At 40.8% G+C, this 19,649-nt stretch overlaps 1 protein-coding gene across 1 annotated transcript; it reads right to left on the bottom strand.

Annotated features, from left to right (window-relative positions):
* Positions 1-1,299: 1,299 nt before the first annotated feature.
* On the bottom strand, positions 1,300-16,261 carry LOC145451944 (uncharacterized). Its single transcript, XM_080330156.1, has 12 exons — positions 14,480-16,261; positions 14,212-14,420; positions 13,971-14,131; positions 12,474-12,671; positions 8,363-8,565; positions 8,179-8,297; positions 7,999-8,095; positions 6,784-7,009; positions 6,660-6,710; positions 6,422-6,598; positions 4,260-5,196; positions 1,300-1,837 (listed from the first exon to the last, which is right to left on the bottom strand). Exons 1-12 carry the CDS (start codon positions 16,156-16,158, stop codon positions 1,665-1,667), a joined length of 4,230 nt encoding a protein of 1,409 aa, XP_080186282.1. The 5' UTR covers positions 16,159-16,261; the 3' UTR covers positions 1,300-1,664.
* Positions 16,262-19,649: the final 3,388 nt, after the last annotated feature.

Genomic DNA, 19,649 nt, shown 5'->3' with positions numbered 1-19,649 from the left:
TGCTGCTATTCGATCTAATTTTAGAACAGGCTCGCCGGCCTGTCATCTGGTCCTCGCGGGCTACCTGGGGCCCGCGGGCACCGCGTTGGTGATCCCAGGTCTAATTTATCAACTCGATGACTCTTATGAAGAGTTAACGGCAACATGAAAAGCATATGAATAGAGAATCAACTGAAAACTGATTATTGAAGTTAATTCTGGGCAATCACAATAAATGATAGAACTGACCAGATTTCAATTGGTATTTTGACACTATTAAGTGCATTATAAATGCGTCTGTGGTTCAATGTCCACTAGGCCGCAGAATTGTTTTTGCGTCCCTAAAGGTTTTTTTTTCTCCCCCACGCATGTTTTAAATAGATAGTGTGAATTTCAACATGGCCTCGACGCCTGCGTAAATTATGCGGCCATCCTGGGAAACAGTGCTACTCTACATTAATTCAGGAGTTCTTAAACTGGAGTACCTCGTGATAAATTTCGGGGGCACGCTAGCAACTTCATTTTTTGCATAATTGTCCCAATGTGCCCCACCCATGCACTTCTTCAGAGCAAAAACCCCAAGAAAACTTTATAATCGCAATCCTGCGCCTGAAAAAGCATGCAGGGCGACTAGTAATAGCGCTGTCTAAGCTGTGTACTAATTTCAAGAACAACAAGCGAGATATACCCCGTAAAACACGATCGAAAGGTAACGTTGTAAATTTACGCAGGTTAGCAAAATTAAGAAACTCGTCACCTTCTCACAAAGACAGCGACCCTGGCGAAATCAAACTACCTCAGGATTAGGACTTATATTACACTACTAAATCATCGAATTCTTACTGTCGGGTTATAAAAATATTCACGATATACCGTTGTGCCCCTGTATCCATTGTGCACCACCTTGCCCTACTGTCGAAAAATATAACTGCTATTGCACTCTGTGTTCGTATAAAAGGTACATATTTCAAATTTTCACATCATGTATCCCTTCAACAGGATGCTACAAGGTCAGAAAAAGTGAGAACCATTGTTGTAACGAATCGATTATTGGAACTTCGAATATGATTCACACGATTGCGAAATTTCATAACAAAGTTAAAGGAAGAGAAATCTATTGCACAACGTTAAATACAAGCCCTTGTTTGCTCACATAAACTGTAGTTCGTGGCGGCACGTAAAATCTGAGCGCATATCTTGCTGAGCAAAAAATCTTTTTTCTCGCATCTGCGAGAAGTTTACTGAATATCGCAATTAAAATTTGTCAACTTCCAATACGCGCGCCAACCCCGGAAACCTTATCATGGAACCGCGAGGATGTTGCTTTTAAAAAGTTATATACAGAGAGCCTGAATATCCATTGTTCGTGATGTACCAGATATACTGGCAATGGAAATGTGCTATGAGGGAAATATTGCATCACCATCGATGCTGCATCGTCCTGCATGGCATTCCGGATATTTCCGACCATGATAAAGTGACCTGGTGGATGTGATAAGGACGATTGTTGATGCGATTCCTTCATTGTTACATATATTCAGTTCCTGACATTTCTCAAACGCCTCCAGATAGCACGGTGGTATTACATAAACTGTCTTTTTGTGTGTACGTTGTGTTGCTCCTTATCCACCCCCTTTACTCTACTTGAAACCCAAGTACTTGAACGATATTTCATCCGAATATTTTTACTTATGACTCCTCTTTTTCCGTTTTCTTAGTGCATTCCTTTCGTCCAATAATTTTTTGATGTGGTCCTTTTCTTTCTTTCGTTTTTGCTTTACATACATTCTCATTTGCTCTTCGTAAGCCTCTTCCTCGTCAAAGCGATTGTCAACTTCGTCCAAGGCCTCAAATACATCTATCACAAAGGAATGAGGCGTTCTTAAGTCTTGAACTGAGAGCTGTCTAACCTAGCAGCTTTTGAATGTAAATAGATCTCTCTGGCATTGCCCTCGAATTTGATGCCACCAGCAGAAGTATCTACCAATTCATATAAGGTCGCATTTAAAACAAAATTCAATTTAAAAAAGAATTCAATTGTTTAAAATATGTTTTGATTGTGACATTTTTGCATGACGTCACAAATTTTCAATTGCGACGTCACAGTGGATTGACATTGTAATATGAATCGTTAAGAATTACAATTGGAAATTTTGGGTCAATATACCTCCTTTGAGGCGATATGATATCGGCGATATTATGAAATTTTGGTTAAAACATTTTTTGGAAACCAAGATTTCTCTATGTTACGGTGGGTTATATGATAAGTTTCTGGTACCACATTGTATGACTCTCAGACTAACGTCAAACGCGCTTATTAGTATTGTTGTGGCTAACGCCACTGAAATATCTACATGGTTATGCAGCATTTTTCGGTCGGCGGTCATCATCATCAGAACATTCATTCCGTTCCAGCGATACACAACTACTAGCTATAACTGTTGAACCAACGACGATTTCGAGTACTCCAACCATTCCATATGGTATACGTATACTATATCAAGTGCAAGTCGTCCGAAGTGTAATACTACGTGTCTTTTCGGAAGTATTTGGACATATCTATTCCACTTAATTTGAAATAAATTTTTAATGGCATTTGTTTGGAAGACTGTTTAAAAAATATTTTAAACAAAGTGTTTTACAACACCTCATGTTTTGAATCCAACCCTAAATTCATTTATGATCGTAAAGTGGTCGCTTGAAAGTATATAGTACCCGAAACTGCAATTTTACAGATTCACAATGACTTAAACGACTCCTGTCTCCTTGTGGTTCAGCGATTCATATCCTATTATTGCGGTCTCACCGCTCGTTAGTCGTCATTGTAAATATATGAACATTGGAATGAGTGCTGGCTTCCAGATGTGGCCAAATTAGACAGCGTTGCTACTCAAGTATAGAAGTAGAAGTAGAGTCATTAATTACAGGTAGACTTTACAGATATTTACAAGACATGTCATAATTACGTAAAGTGAAAGTAGGGAATGAAGGTATGATAACTTTGCAAGTAGTTTCAAGAACTTCGTAGACGGACCGTGTAATTTCGGGAGTTTCTATTTCCGAAGTCGCAAAATGCATCTTTACGACTATCTCAAATGACTAATGACACTGAAAATATAATTATTGAAAATAAATTCAGTTGCTGGAATACTGGGGCTATTTCACCCGGTTGCTACGGCAATTTCCAGCATAATGGTGACGTAAACATACCAAAAAAGTTCCTGAAAGTGTAAAAAGTAAGTAGAAAACCGTTACAATACAACTTTTTTTTTATTTTCGCGGGTTTTACAGGTAAAACCGGCATGATAGTGTAAAAATGTGCCCATTTGAGTAAGTATACTAGTACAAGCAGGCAAAAGCTGCTTCAGTACCGGTACCACTAAAAAGTACGTAAAAAGTACTTCGTGACCACTTCTTGCCGACATCCCGGGAATCCATACACTGCTATCCGACTTTGACAAAGTTATCGAATTAAACTAGCGAGAGCGAAATTCCCGTAATCTAATTCTAATCAAATTTGCGAAATGTGTCTATGCTCTAATTTTAATACATATTTAGTTTCTGGTTTTCCGGCAAATGCTACAGGAGAACAGTACAGTGCGAAACGAGTCAAGCTCGGTGTTCAGACATCTGTCAGTTTCATGCTTATGTGGATGAACTCTGGTGTGATATGACCTGAACTAGATTGTGTTTAGGGTTGCATTTAAAACAAATTCCATTTAAAGAATGTACATACTTCTGAAATAACAGGCAGTATGAGATTACCGACGATGTGCAGTCGATACATTTGACGTATACGATATGGAATTGTTGGAACCTTCGAAATCGTTGTCGGTTCAACAGTTACAGAAAGTAGTTATATAGATCATTGGTACGTAATGGATATATTCTGATTATAATGACCCCCGACCATAAAAATCCCACATAATGATGTAGACCTTGTCAATGATACTTTTTAGCGGACAGTGGTCGGAAGCCTTTTTCGGCAAAGGTGCCATATTTACGATCTATTTTCAATTATCAATGGCATTCCATTGTGACCTCACATTCAAATACCCGTGACGTCATTATCAAAAGATGTTTTAAACAACGACCATGTTTTAAAATTTAAATTGATTTTTGTTTTAAATGCAGTCCTAATTGTGTTGCATTTCTTACTAATCGAAATTTAATATAGTCTCCAAGTTTTCGCTATCTCAGTAATTCTAATTCTAATCTAATTCGAAAAAGCTAAAAAAAATCTATCTGCTCAACTATGACTGCTACGTTAAGCAACTCACTGGGATCGCCGTCGAACACAGCCTTCGCCGCGGTTACCGTCTTCGCTCTTTTTCTCGTCCCGAACGCCACCCGATGCACTTCTTTATTGAAATCCTCCTTTTTGTCAGTAATCCGTAGCATCCCGTCGGCGATATTCACCGCGCCCTCGACTCCGCCGATTACCAAACCAGCCACCCCGCCGGCGCCCTTGCCTGCCTTGCCGGTCTTTCTCATTTTCGCCGCTTTCCCCATTATGCCGCCCGTCGCGCGTTTCGTGGCAGCGCCAGCCAGTTTGCCGCCGATCTTACGGGAGAACGGTGTCTTTCCGGCTTTTCGACCACCTGCTTTTAAGCCTAGTTTTAAACGCGCTCTTTGTGGCCGCCTGCCCGCTTTCATTGTGCCGATTTTGGGTGTTTTCAGTCCTTTTACTTTTTCCATTTTCGGTTTTTTCATCCCTGTCGGCGATTTACCCAATTTAGATTGCTTGGTAGCTTTCACCTTCGTTTTTTTCGCTGCTTTCAGCTTCTCCTTTTTGGCCCCTTTCGCTTTTTCTGAATTTACCTTTCCGGCCTCTTTTCGTTTGCTTTTATCTGGTTTCTGTCCGTTTATACTCTCCTTGACCTTAGAGTCGGCTTTTCCGCTGTCCTTGGATAATTTATTGTTTTCTTTAACACTAGTCTTCCCCGATTTTGATTTATCTTGCTTATCGCTCTTATCAGCGGCGGTGCCCTTTGCTTTATCTTTATGTTTGGACTTTGGTTTTGTGTCCTTAGAATCACCCTCATTCGTTGGGGTTTTGCCAGCGGCTTTGCCTTCCTTCTTCTCTTTAGAATTCCCACCGTGTCTGTGACTTTGGCTGTTAGAAGTCTTCGCCGATTCTTTGTTTCCTTCGTTATCCTTTTTAGGGATTTCTTTGCTCAGCCCGCCTTTAGTTTTACTGCCGTCTGACTTCCTTGTCTATGTAGACGGAAAAATAGTTGACGTCAAAATATTTCGATATTAGCGAGTAAGTTTTCATAGTGCTGACATGCCAATATATTGTGTAGCCGGGAAAAGAATTTTACGAGACAAAATCATTTCAATGCATCACATACCTCGAGATATAATCCAGGACTGTTTTTCGTCCGTATTTGAAATGGCATGTCCGCTATTTTAGTATTAAAACCTGCGTTATAAAGTTTGCTTTGATAACTATTGGTATAACTCCACTATAGGATATTATGACCATGTGACGTCCTACAACTATATGCGCGACCTGATAATAGATGAAATTACTTCCTTGTTCGGTAGCTTTTAAAATCCCAATTCATGCTCACATAAGACACCGGTAGGCAAACAACTCATATTTAGGCTCTGCTTCGAACAGTACGTACTAACTCCAGTCTTTTTTTTTTTCTACGCTGGTTTTACCCCACTAACAATAGTATTCTCGGGAGTACTTTTTACAAATGAGTTTCTCATATTTGCTTACCAAAGTCTACTTCAAGTAAATCTGGTGTATGTCGCAAATGCATAACCCTAAATGAGTATAAAATTTGAAAAATTCGATCGCCTATTGGTCTCTCTGAGTACGCCTCTGTGAACGACTGCATGACTGTTCAGTAGGGCTGTTCAAAAATAACTTTTTGTTTTGGATTCAAGCCACCAAATTTGGTTCAATTCTAACAAGTATTGGGCTCCGCAGATCCAATTAAATGTTTTAATTTAAACAGGACAATGTAAATTTTTTGTCAACCCCATGAAATTGTTGAACTGTCTTCAGAGACGATGCATAACAAATTTGACCCAATCCCAACAAGTAGAAGCGGAGTTATTGGAGTTTTCGTTGATAATCCTCGGAATATCCACCAATCAAGGATAATCAGAGAAATATCGAAGAAAACCTCCAATAACTCCGCTTCTACTGGTTGGAATTGAGTCAAATTTGTTTGCATCGTCTCTGAAGACAGCTCAACAATTTCATGGGGTTGACAGAAAATTCTGAAATTTCTTTTTTTAATTTTCCTGTTTAAATCAAAAATTTTAATTGGATCTGCGGAGCCCTATTTTTGTTAGAATTGAACCAGATTTGGTGTGAAACGTTTTTTATGGTAACCTGACAATTTGATGACTGAACGACTGGAATCCAGAAAAATAAGTTATTTTTGAACAGTCCTACTGTTCAGTGTTCAACAATACTCACTTCCTTGATTTGTTTTTTATCGCTCTTTTTCGCATCCGCGCCCTTTTTCTCCGTTTTATCGCTCGCCTTTTTCTTTCTCGCCTCTTGTGCTGACTTCTTTTCGTCCGTCTTCTTGGATTGATTTTTTGATTTGTCTTTCCTTGAACTTTCCCGTTTTTTCCGCCTCTTGCGTTCTCTCTTAAGGAAAATACATGTTGCATTCTATGTCTCATTGGGAACCGATAGGCCTACTCATCACTTGCTCATCGTCCAACCCATCATCTACTCCGTCATCGTCACGTTTGTCGTCCTAAACGAATCGGGATTTGTCATTTACAGGACAAAAACACTCCAATATGACTCAAAAGTCAGCGTCTACTCACACTGTACTGGCTGCTCCTGTCTCGAATTGAGTCAAATTCGTCTTCGAATAACTTGTCAAGCAACCGATCGGATGCCGATGATGATGACGTCTCCACCGGCTGCCTTTTATTGCCTTGTTTTGAGTTGGGCATCAACAAAAACTTCGAAGAATGATCGTAACCAAAGCTGCTTTTGTGCCGTCCGGTCGCGAGACCCGTTGGTTGCTTGTTGATGACACCGCCTCCGCTATAGTTATAGGGAAAGGTAACCATTTTGGAAAGCAAAATATGAGACAACACGGGCCTCAAACTTATAGGTGTTAAATTGCAATAAATGTATAACAAATATGCAGAAATGATCAAAGTAGTCGGCGTCGGACCTCAAGCAAAACTGGAAATACTGATCTCCAAGATATTTTAAAGCTGCGTGGAAGTGGAAGTAGAACACGAAGCCCTTCAAAGTACTCAAAAAAGTAGTTTCAAGGAGTAAATTTGGTCGAGGTTCGCATACTTTTAGCAGTTAAACAGGGGTGGCTTATTTCAAAATTGCAGTGTTCAGCTTCGTTACAGAGCAAAACAAGTAATGACTAGGGCAAATTTTTGCAGCTTTTGCAACTTTTTTGTACAGATTCCGGCAGCTTTCTAAATACTTTGAAGATATGTAGCATGGTTTTTGAGCTGTTTGGGGGGATCTTACATGGCAACTTTTTGCCACTTTCTCCATGTTTTTCATGCAACTTTTTTCGATTATTCATGCAATTTTTCGCAACCTTTTCGATTTTTCATGCAACTACACTTTTTATGATCATGTTTGGCACTATTTGTAAATAGATCGCTTGATTATTTCACAAATTTTCAAAAATATATTAAGTTACGGGGATATAGGGGTCATTTCGTTAAGTTTTTGTGACAATTTCACTATTAAAAGTGATGCAAACATATCCCAACTACTTTCTGCCTCACAAAATAAAAATCTTTAAAAGTAGATTCTCAGAATAAAATTATTCCTGTAGTGTCAAAATCTAGAATTAATCGACAACAGAACGACTTGGCTAAGTAGTGTTAGTTGATAAAACCTATTTAAGTAATCCGTAAAGTAGGAAGAGTATTTTTCACAATGGTTCATTGATACACCCAGCCCAGTTGCATTACTAATAGGTAGAAGTGCACCAAGTTACAGATCGCATCTATGATACCTACAGTTCAAGAGGTCAAAAGTTCAATTCCGTAGCTTACCTTGAATATGATGAAGATGATTTCGAGCTTTGAGTGGAACCTATTTTAGTACTCCGCCGACGTCGGAATTCACTTGCAAACCGTAATGTTTTTTCATCTAAAGGCATTCAACATTTCAATACCTATTTTAATCTCTCGCGGCGTGGCTAGCGCCATAAAAAGCAACGGGAAACTGCATACCCGGAGGGTCGTTCAGAATCTCACGCGATTCCCGTATCAATTCGGGCAAACCGAAATAGGGTTTCTCTAAAGTCCCGTTGTTCAATGCCCTGTCCTCCATCAGGCAAACGAAAACTGCACTAGACAAAATTAACCGCGATTGAATTACATAGGGTCATTCAAAACATGAATATTCACTTCGTACCCGGTTACCGCATTCAGTAGTGATAAGAAGATATGCGCGACGAGGTACGACACCAAGGCGCCCATCGCCATTGGGTATCCGTAAATGAAAACACCCTCCTTGTCTTTGAGAAATAGGAGTCCGAATGGAAGGACGATCATAACAACCGACAGCTTGCCAAGAAACAGCGAGAAACTGCACGTAGCTCCGAGACTCTTGAGTTTCTGAAATGGTGAAGGTAACGTAGTTGGCAACGGCGGTATTAATGAGAGGTCTACACGAGCTGTGGCAAAGACATGAGATGAAAGTCTATAATCCTATTATTCGTCGTGATTAGGCATATGTATTACCCCGTGCATGATATGCATGTGAATTGGTCATTTTACACCAGGCCGATATTCTTTCTTATTGATTCCGCATCTACCGACCTGTAGTACGCCTCACATCTAGGCTTTTACAAGGCACCGCTTACGCAGATCATTTGGCGAGGTGAAGCCTCGATAAACCTCCAACACTCAGATAGGAATTATGGAGTAGACCTCGGTCGGACTCGAACCCGCAACCCGTTAGTGTCGCACCTGTGGATCAAACCACTACATACTCTATCTCGCCACGTACCCCACGCTATGCTAATTTATAGATAAAATATGGCAGGCAGGAAGCTTCACTATGGAACGAGTGCGCGTGGTTTGGTCGGAAAATGCCCTACTGAACTGTAGAGAGTAGAATCTTGAGTGGCATGCAGAGGTGGTCAGAAAAGAAGTTCTTCCGCATTTCCAGAGTAATCAGGCAGTTAAACAACTAAATCCAACTGGTTATGCTTCTAGGTTACTTCCAGTTGGGGCAAAACTACTGACCTTTTCCATTTTGTATTTTTGAAAAAGAAAGTAGTGTTCATGACTTTTATCAGTGACATTGTCAAAGGAGCCGTATAGTGTCAACATTATTATAGGGCTACTCATTTTCGTCTTGGTCGCGAAGATACATATCTTGCAATTTCGAAAGTAACAACCGATACTTAACTGCTGAAGGTATGCAACCATGAAACCAAATCTAATCTTTGATACTACGTATTCGAGTACTTTTATGACTTTACATCAGCTATTTCCACCAACAGTATAGTTTTGACAGGCATTTGAAATTGCTACTTCTACTGATAACACTAGCCCAGTGGTTCTCAACCGGTGTGCCGCGGCACACTAGTGTGCCAATTGGACTGCTCAGGTGTGCCGCGAGCAGATGTGGTGAACGATGTCGAAGCATGACAAAAATCCAAATTTTGAGTATGTCATTGTTGGTTTTTCTATTGAATTTACCCGATCAAGACACTCGATGTACAATCCGATGCAGTGAACAGATATAAGGATGTCGAGACGACCATAGTTACGGTATCTCAATCTAGTATCTCAATCTGGCGCCCCCATTAGGTCATGGATTGAGTCTTTCTCTGGGCTTTTTATTGTAAAGACGCTCTGAGCACAGCAACGTTTAGGGGCGGAGAATCTCATAAATCTGCGACGCTTCGTAACTTGCTACTGCATTGCCATGAATCAAACTGGGGCCTCCTCCGTTAATGGGTGTGACACGCCAGTTTGCCCACATATAGTAGCATTTAGTACGATGATAACTAAACTCGGGCAATTGCACCGTGATATTGAGGTGTGGCCGAAGGTGTTCAGTTTTTACTTGTCACCGTCATCAGAACTGGAGACAGAACAGGGACATGACGCAGGTTGATGACCTTTTTCTGTTTCTATTTGTAGTAGTATTCTTGCCATGTCTTCGTCATCGATGATCAATTGATCATTTTACATCATACCGATTTTACTTATTTTGATTCATGAGATGCCAACTAATAGCACGGCCCACGTTTTGTAAGGCACTGCTTTTGCAGATCGGAAGACGAGTAGGAGCCTATATAAACCTCCAACACCTAGGAAGGCATTTACACCATCGCGAAATGAACTCATTGGGAAGTGATGTTCACGTTTGCAAATTAGAATTGCCAACATAACCATTCACATTGCGATTGTTAGGTAGCGTGCCAGCACTGCAGGTAAAATGTGGGCTCAGGGTGCAACGTTTTGTTGCAGGCGACAAATTTGAGAATTGAGAAATAAAGATGATCAAATTATATCAGGTAACAAATTTCCCCGCCGCAAAGGTTTATTATCTCGGTTTGTTGAAACTACAATTGAACTGCGGGTGACTGCCAGTAACACTATTGAGGTATTGCTATCCTCACCAGCGCAATTACACGATCTGCGAGGAAATGCGTTTGGCATTCATGTATAATACATCCTTACGCCTCTGTATTTGTTAGTGGCGATCGTGATTGGACTCGTCGATGCGACATCGACAATGCGTTAGTGGGCAGACTTTATTGCCAAGCCAATCTTAGGAAATTAAGCTCAGCCTGAAGTTTAAACGAGATCTCAGGAGGCCAGTAACGTGGTAACAGAGGTAATATCTGATAATTCAAAGTCTCACACGGAAGTGGAGAAAGTTCTTCTTCCGGTCTGCAATAAAATTGTAAAAACATGTTTGGGAAGAATGGAAAACGATTTCCTTGTCAAATGATAGGCTACCATTCGTAGACGTATTTGTGACATGTCCGCAGGGATAGAAGAAAACTTAATATCTTATTTGAAGCAGAGAAAAGCCTACTTGAGTGCTCCGAAAAGGTGGAGGTACTTCGTCAGTGACAACCTCTGTAAGACTGTGGTTACTGCTATACGCATTCTGTTAGTTTGCCTGTGCCGTAAGCCAAAAGAGTTCAGAACCACTGTGCTAGTGTGCCGCATACTATTCTTCATTTTTAAAGTGTACCGCGAGGTCAAAAAGGTTGAGAACCACTGCACTAGCCAACAGAAAAACTTATTTTTAGTGCCAAAGATATTTTAATGGTTTCTAGCAATTCTTGGTATGTATGGGCTGCTGAGTCCGAAAATGACATCCGGTTCTCTGAATTAGCTCTACTTTTTGAGATATCGATTTATTTTTTTATGTTTTTTAATTAATTTTATTTAGTCTTCGTAAGTAGAATACTTGGAATCACGCAGATTTAGAATCTTATCGGCGACCTGTGCCTCACTCTGAGGAAGTAGCCAACTCATGGACAAAAACTGCCCTCGAACTGGAGCTTGAATAACATTTTACCGTAGAAGAGAGAAAGAATTACTTCCCTATTTTAACCAACAAGATGAACTTTTTTACTGCAAAGACATCGAAGGGCCTTTACTGAAAATGGAGGTATAAGATTGATTAGGGTGCTTTGACAGCTTACTAAGCCAATTCCAATCTCGCCATTTTCCTTTGGGGGCAGGTTGCTCCCCGGATTATGTGTGTATCTACCAGTTTTACTGTGAATAAAGAATAATAATAATATTATAATCGTTGGGTTATACCAAGGTCAGGCAGCTGCAATGGTACAGTATGGGCGAGAATGATAATGGAAACATCATATTGATTATCCACCCGGCGACATCCATAGACTGTAGGTAAAGATATAACACATTACTATACGCAAGCTACCAGAGAGCTCTGTAACGTGACAAGGTCTACACTCAAGACGGAAATTTTCCTTTGCAGGGTTTTCATGTATAGGCCACTCGGACATCATCTGTGATTATTTCCAAACTTTTTCCCGTTCAATTAGGGGTGACTTTTCAGCTTCGCTGCATGCCATTGCTATCAAAGTACATGATCGGCAAGTCTTCACCAAGCCGCGTTTTGACTTCTACCGAACTAGTGTCGTAAGGTGGAGCTTTAACTGATAAATTCAATGAACGACTAAAAAACGCGTTCCTTGCTTACTACCCCTAATGCTTGTTCTCATTCACAATTCCTGACATACGGTATATGAAGCATAACTCAATCAACCCTTGGCGGCGATAACTACCTTCGGCCATTATTAATTTTAGTCGATTTAGTGATATTATTTAATAGGTAATTATAATGTAACCCCAGCTTCAAAGCATGGCGCCATTTCCAGGAAAATTGGTCCGCATCTGTCCTGCGGATACGCGCCTCCATTCACATCTTCTACCATGACAATGCTTTTGTCCAACTCATAAGAACATTACCCCAGTCTAGCTTAGACTACAGTAAAAAAAAGAAATATATAATGTACCGGATCTTTCAATAGCGTTTCGCGTAGCTTGTATCCTGACTTTATAAACGAATTCCCCTTGAGGCTGACAATGCCGAAGTTGAAGTCGCTGATGTAGACCAATATGTTGTTCGAGATCCAAAAGCATGGTACGAACACATGCGCAAAACACTTCAAAACGGCGGTAGGTTTCGTCTCCGTTGACGTGCTTTTGCCTCCCTGATGCGCAATGAACGGATTCAAAAGTAATCATTTGAGCAACCTCACAGTTATAAATTTCTGGCGATTTCGATGCGATATAAATATCGGATTCATAGGTGTATAGGGGAGGAAAAAACTTGAACAACTATAGGCCTATTACACTTAATGGTGTCTATTCATTATGCGAAGATTCATCTTGGAAGCAAAATTATAGGCTACACAATTACGACTTCAAAAAGTTGAAATCGAATTTATGATTACAAATTTAACACCAACATAAAGGAGGAACTACAAAATGACAACCACAATCGTAACTTTAATTCTTCGAAATTTAGGTCCCCCAAGCAAGATATGGCTCTGTGTAGGGTTACTATATTTTGAGAGCCGAAAAAGAGTAAACTTTTTACAAGTTATAGAAGATATATATTTGAGGTTTACTGCAATACTGCAATGAAATCCCTGTTTACACGTTCTAGCCGCGCGAGGCGCGAAATTTTCTCAAAGGTAATGAGTGTATTCCACCAATAATAATGTTAGCTGAATATATTGCAGGTCGCTTCTGTATACCGCTGGGCTCATTTGGCCAGGACATAAATCGGCGCTTGGACATATCAATATGAGTGAACATGAGTCTATCATTTTGTGCAACGGTTTAACTCGCCGACGATGTTTCTGCGAGTGCAGACGCAAAGTCGCATTTTGCATGACACGTTCTCTTCTAATTGTGAATATCGTTATACGGAATTCCGTAAACTGGGTGTATTTTTAATTTATAAATTTATAATTTATTTAATTTATAAATTTCAGAAGTGGGCACCAATACTAAAAGCAATAAAATCGAGTGACAATAAATCACGCGAAATGCTAATAAAAATATCAAGTCAAATAAATCTGCAACGAAATGTTCTAATCTGTGGTCATATACGAAGATCTACGAAAAAATGTGGATGGCCCCTGGCTACGCCAATACGTCGGACGGAACTGATGTTTTAGTCATCAACATCCCAAAGTTCGCGGTCAGGCTACTATCAGGTTTTCGATTTGTCTTGCAAGTTCACAATAAATTAATTATCTTAGCATTTTATATTTTATAGCTAATTTCGAGAATTACATCGCGGGCCACTCAAAACCTTCTCGCGGGCCACGTTTGGCCCGCGGGTCACGGGTCGGTCGCCCCTGGTTTAATGTGTCTCCTCGGTAAATGGTTGGTATTCTTTTTGGCAAATACATGCAGAAAAACGTGATGCTGTATAGTGATATTGTCGCACCCAACACTGGCATCAAGATAATTCGTCTAGCACCGGCTGAATTCATCACCTTCACTTCGTAATAGGTGCTTTCTCTACTCGTTGACTTCTTCTTTTTGGACTGGTCGGTTCTGCGCGATCCATCACTTCGTAATGACGAGTATGAGTCATTATTTTTGATTTTGGAGATTTGGCTTGATTTACTACGATCGCTGTATAATTTTTCCGTTCCTGCGATTTCGCAACACAATTTAGCTACTCCAAATGAATTTACGTATTTACATGCGATACTTGCGCGATGAGCACCTCACCTGAAGCTGATTTCTTTTCACTAACACCTTTCGACGCTTGAGGCGTTGCATTACGTCCATATGGCGAGACATCAGTACCAGATTTTTTGCCAATCGATAACGTTTTGGCGGACTCCACCTCCGAAAGTTCGATAGTTCGTGAATATAGTGATGGCGTCTCACGTCCCTCGGCATTTACAAGCGCTCTGTTTAGTCGAGCTTGAAGAAAACTGCAAGAGTTAAATGTAGATGATAACAATATCTTACAAATGATTATTCGTTATCCCACCTAAAAGGCGCTCTCATCCATCCTAAATACCCAACGAGAAGACCACCAGCTGCTGCTGACCCGAGATGATATCGCATAAGTCGCGATGATCCAATTCGCATGGGCCGATAGAGGTGCCTTTGGTCTTTCGAAAAATACCAGTTACAAACTGCTGAACAAGCGATGAGGCTTTGACACGAAGTGATGAAACTAAACAGCCAGATAGCTGCTAGAAATTCGAAAAGAAGTACCCAGCTAGTGTACATTGTGTCTTTATCCATTACCACCGTGCGGAAGTTGTAAGTAGGATCGTCCACGATTCTCACTTCATCCAAGAAAACTGCTGTCAGCCGAGTGACGGTGTATAACAGAAGACCTGTGGCAAAGCTTATAGCGCAGGTAGTCAGCAGTGGTAGAATATAAATCCACCGGACTTTTCGCATTGCGATGGCACCATGCTTGAAAAGCAATGCGGAAAATTCCATGTTCTTTCTACCCACGAACAAAATGACTATCACGAAAAACCCGGTGACTGCAGTAGTCAATATGGCGGCGTCGCGGAACGTGATTGAGTATCCGGCTTGGGGTACCAACGGTATCACGGAACCGGATTGCGGGAGACTGTCGGCCGCTGGCATCCCCGTGGTGGTGTTTGGGTTCGTGTCATTTTGGCCAACAGTCAATATTTCCTCTTCTGTGTCGTCGAAAAATAACACTGGCGTATCCCTGGAATTGATGTCATAATACATATACCACATCGCTGAAGTGGAAAGGACTCCGATCAGAGTGAAAGTTGAGAAACTGACCCAGCAAATATTGTCGGCGGAGCTCTGTATTATGCCAAGAAAAGTGAGAGTGAAGGCTGTAGCGATCAAGGTGATCCAAGTCAGTTCCGCTGCGCATGTTTCGCAATCCGCTATTACATTATACACCCAGTCATCTGAGTATAAATTCAGCATCTCGTTTTGTTTTGTCACTGATACCGATCTGTGTATTACGTCCGGAACACATCTGGCGTTTCTCACAGAAAAAGACACGCTCTGCTCTCGAAGAATAGACAAATCACTCTCCGCTGCTTCGCAAAGGGCATTCCTCAGGGATTCGGAATACTGTGTCTTGCTGTCAAGGTATTCACTGCAACTGAACGATCCTGTGATTTCAGGGCAGCCTTTCACACAAATCCTAGTTTTTGAACGGATTTCTGCCATGGCCGCTACGTCTCCAGAGCCTAACACCGACGCCTCGGTGATGAAATCGAAAATTAATAGCTTGTCAAAATCAGTCATATCCGCTCCGGACAGCACTGCTTCTTCCACGGGTACGTTTTGGTATCCGCACACGTTCCCGAATGAATCGATTCCTTGAAAATAGATCTCGGGTCTTCCGAAAGCGATCGACCTGTTCATTGCCGCCATCATTCCGCCGAGAACAGTCAGAAACAGCAACAGAAATGGGATATCTGTGATACTCCTGCTCTCTATTACGGGTAGCTCAAATTCCCGATAATCTGGATCTTCTTCGGAGTTGAAAAGTGTTAGGAAGTTGGCGAACAATCCGAACCAGCCTTGTCCGCACGTAGCAACCTTAGTGAACACCCGGAAGGCTTTTTTCGTTACCTCTACAACAGACGCTAAGCATTGGCACATCGCGCCTGTGCACTGGAGGCATATCGCTACCGCTTGTGCTGCAGCTCTCGCCATCGTTTGTTATCATTACTATAGGCAGAAGGCGCGGAGAAAAAACTCTTGACCTACTCAAGTTAAGATAGAGGGTGGCGGCAAGCTTGAGGATTGGTTCTGATTGTAAATGTTTGCGCTCTTACAAGCGGGTAAGTTTGTTACGTCACAATTGAACGACAAGATTCAGCTTCACCGGCGTATTCTAAATTCAGGTCTGTATATCGGGCTTGGTATCGTGTAGGGTTATATTATCCGGATAACGGTTAACCGGTTAACCGCAGGTTTTTTTGTTATCCGATATCCGGATATAAATCTGCCGGTTAACCGGATAAAATAGTATCGTTAATATTGCGTTTTACACTTTTAGGAAGCTTCAATAAATCGTATTATCAGTGTTGCGCGGGGCCAATCACCGAGAAGCGTGTCGCCAATTAGCGAGACACGTCAATGCAGTGTGTTAACGCGACGCAATTTCCCGCTGAGAAGATCGCCAAATTAGGTCATTGATTGCTGCGAACTCGGCTATCGTTGCTGGCCTGATTTTTCGTGTCTTCAACAAGCCTGTAGTTCCGCAGGCAGAATCACATCTGCAATAGGCTCTGTGGACTTTATACCATCACTGGTCCACATAATCGCATTGGCTTGGTACTCACGATATTATCGCTGGCCTACACAATCGCATCTGCAATAGGCATGGTACGAACGATATCATCGCTGGCGTAACCATCGAGTCTCGGGCCTGGCATGCGTTGGCTCCTATCTCTTGGTGGCTTGGAGACAATATGCCGCTAAGACTATTATGATCCGCGATTGTGATTAATGAGTGACATCGCGAAACTAAATGACATCGAATGTTCGCATTTCGCAAACATGCTCGATTGCTCGTGCGTGCAAGCGTAATTGATTTCCGCTGATACTAAATTCGAAAAAAAAATCGAACCACACTCGTTTAATTTAAAGCACCCCTCGTTTTATTTCAAACACCCACCCCCCTTATTTTTCGGCTGGCTACGGGCCTGATCATGTGAATTCCCCATGGAGGAATTAGAGCGAGCTATCATGTCGGCCTCAATTCCAGTATCAGCTACTAGTCCTTGCAGTACTGGACACCTAAACAGAAGAATGGACAAAAAGGAAGCGCTGCTTACTATATTCAGCCCATTTTGTGGAAGCAGAAAGGGCATTTAATACGTGTGGACTCTTTGTTACAAATCTCCGGTCTCGGCTACAGGATACCACTATTGATGTAGTGTACTTTATAAGGAGGGAGTTGCAGAAGCAGTGAACATGAAATTTGCGTGATTTTTCTCGTGTTCGCTCGTACTGCGCGTGTGCGTATAAATCTACCATAACACTGTGTAATGATTTTGCGATCCATTTTTCATGCAGACCTCGTGAAATCGATTATCTCACTTAGCATTCATTATCCGGTTAACCGGTTAGCTAAATTTCAAATATCCGGATATATCCGTTATCCGGATAGTGAAAATTATTGATATCCGAACTAACCCTAGTATCGTGGTTTTCGAGCGTTATGTAGGCTACTTCAGAAAAGATTACCACATGAGGATAACAATTTTGACAATTGCCTTTCATAACCTCGATTTCAAGAGACGAATTTTTCCGAGTTGCAGAGTCAGTCCAAATCCATTTAAAATCCTTCTAGTGTGATATCATCGGATGATATATTTTTTCAAGATTCTACCATGCAGTCTTATACGATATCTGCACATTGTACATGTAGCTATATGTTAGGGTGGTCCATGAACACGAATTTTGGAAACTTCATCAGTATCATCATCCGTTTGTTAATATTTTCATCATTTCAAAACACCATAAAACTGCGATAGAATGAAAAGATAGGAATGTGTCGAAACGACTAGGAGAAGTCTTTGACGTCGGACACCCACTTCGGCCTAGGTGAAGTAGAGAAGAGGCATGTACAAATTGCAGACTGAATGAAAATTAAAGCAGAGAATATATAAGGCAAGCGACAAAATGAGGTGGTATGTGGCGGAAGGCGAGATCGATATGTTAGGTCGTGGTTCGGTAATCTTGTAGGCTGACTAGTATTCATTTAGAAGAAGTTGCTGGAATTTCGACTTGAATGCAGACATCCTCCACCCTGCGAAAATATTCCTTTGGGTTATCAAAAAACCATGTTAAAAAAAAACAACGATTCATTGAAATATTTTCCAGTTTAGTTGATATAACATATGGTTTTAGTTCACCTTCATTTAAAAGTATGCCTTACGTTCTAAAATTCGAAAGTCCAAGCCACTTGTCGCGAGCCGCTTAGAATCACGTCGCGGGCGGCATTTCTCCCACGGGCAGCAGTTTGCCCTGGTCTGCACTATAGTGTAGTTCGGTCAAATAAAAATTCCGGGACTCAAAAGTATTTATGTAAATTTATGTTATTTGAAGCCCGCTTTAATGTGGTGAGTTACGCATGACCGATTTCAAAATTATCGGATTGTAAGTCTGGTTTTAAACTTATTTGATTCTGGGAATATTTTCCCTTCGGCATCATCTTCTATTCTATCATGAGATACCATAAATATGGTAGTGAACACTTGACTATGCTGTTTTATGACAATTAGGCCACCGTCACAAGTAATGTAAAAGTAATTGAATTCTATTTGTGGGTGAAGTTTGATGAAATTAATTTTGCCTCTTCCCTAAATTTGCGTAAAATCTGAAACCACGTGATTGATTTGATATGGAACTGCCAAATAACAATCGATGACGTGGAAATATAGTTTTAGCAAAATCAAGCAACACAGATTAGACTATACTTGATGTCCCCGCGTACCATCAAACCTTTACTGCGATTAGTGGCTGCATATTGATCATCAATGATATTTTATTACGTTTTCCTAGATATCTATATTACGCTCATGAAACGTGATGGTTTATGAGATCATAATTCTTGTTAATGTTGTTTTCTTGTTTAGGCAAGTTCTGGAACAATTCTTGTGAATAACAAAGCTATGTCTTGGTCAGGTAAGTTCTAGAACTGGTGATAATTTGTTATCCATATGTTTTTGTATTTTCTGTGGATTTACACAGAATTTGATACTTCATAGGAATAAATCATTCTTCTTCCAGGATTGCTGGGAAGATAATCAAAATACCTTCAAGATGAATCTTCGCATAATGAGTCATCGGCAATATTAGGCAGAGGTGGTCATAGTAGTCAAGAAGGCTACTCAAGTTGAAGTAGAAGTATTGACCCTAAAATCTACTCATGTACGAGTAGAAGTACTCATTTTGAAAGCAACCTAAAACTACTTGAAGTAGAAGTAGAATTTCCTGGCTTAACATCTCCTCGTGTAAGTAAGTACTTTTGAAAACGGTCATAATACGTTTGCATTGACTGACAACTGCCAAATGGACTGCAAATTGAGCAATATGGAAGGTGCAGAGAGCTTGATTCATATTGATGAATCACAATAGGTATCAATTTTCGAGAGCATAGGCATTCGTCCGCATCATGGGGTGCAAAAGATATC

Source organism: Botryllus schlosseri, chromosome 12 (assembly GCF_051294905.1).
Source record: "Botryllus schlosseri isolate E-star chromosome 12, Bs_hap1, whole genome shotgun sequence".
In the NCBI taxonomy this organism is placed as follows: Eukaryota; Metazoa; Chordata; class Ascidiacea; order Stolidobranchia; family Styelidae; genus Botryllus; species Botryllus schlosseri.
Note: the sequence above shows the minus strand (reverse complement) of the source record. Positions and strands in the feature narration are given on the sequence as shown.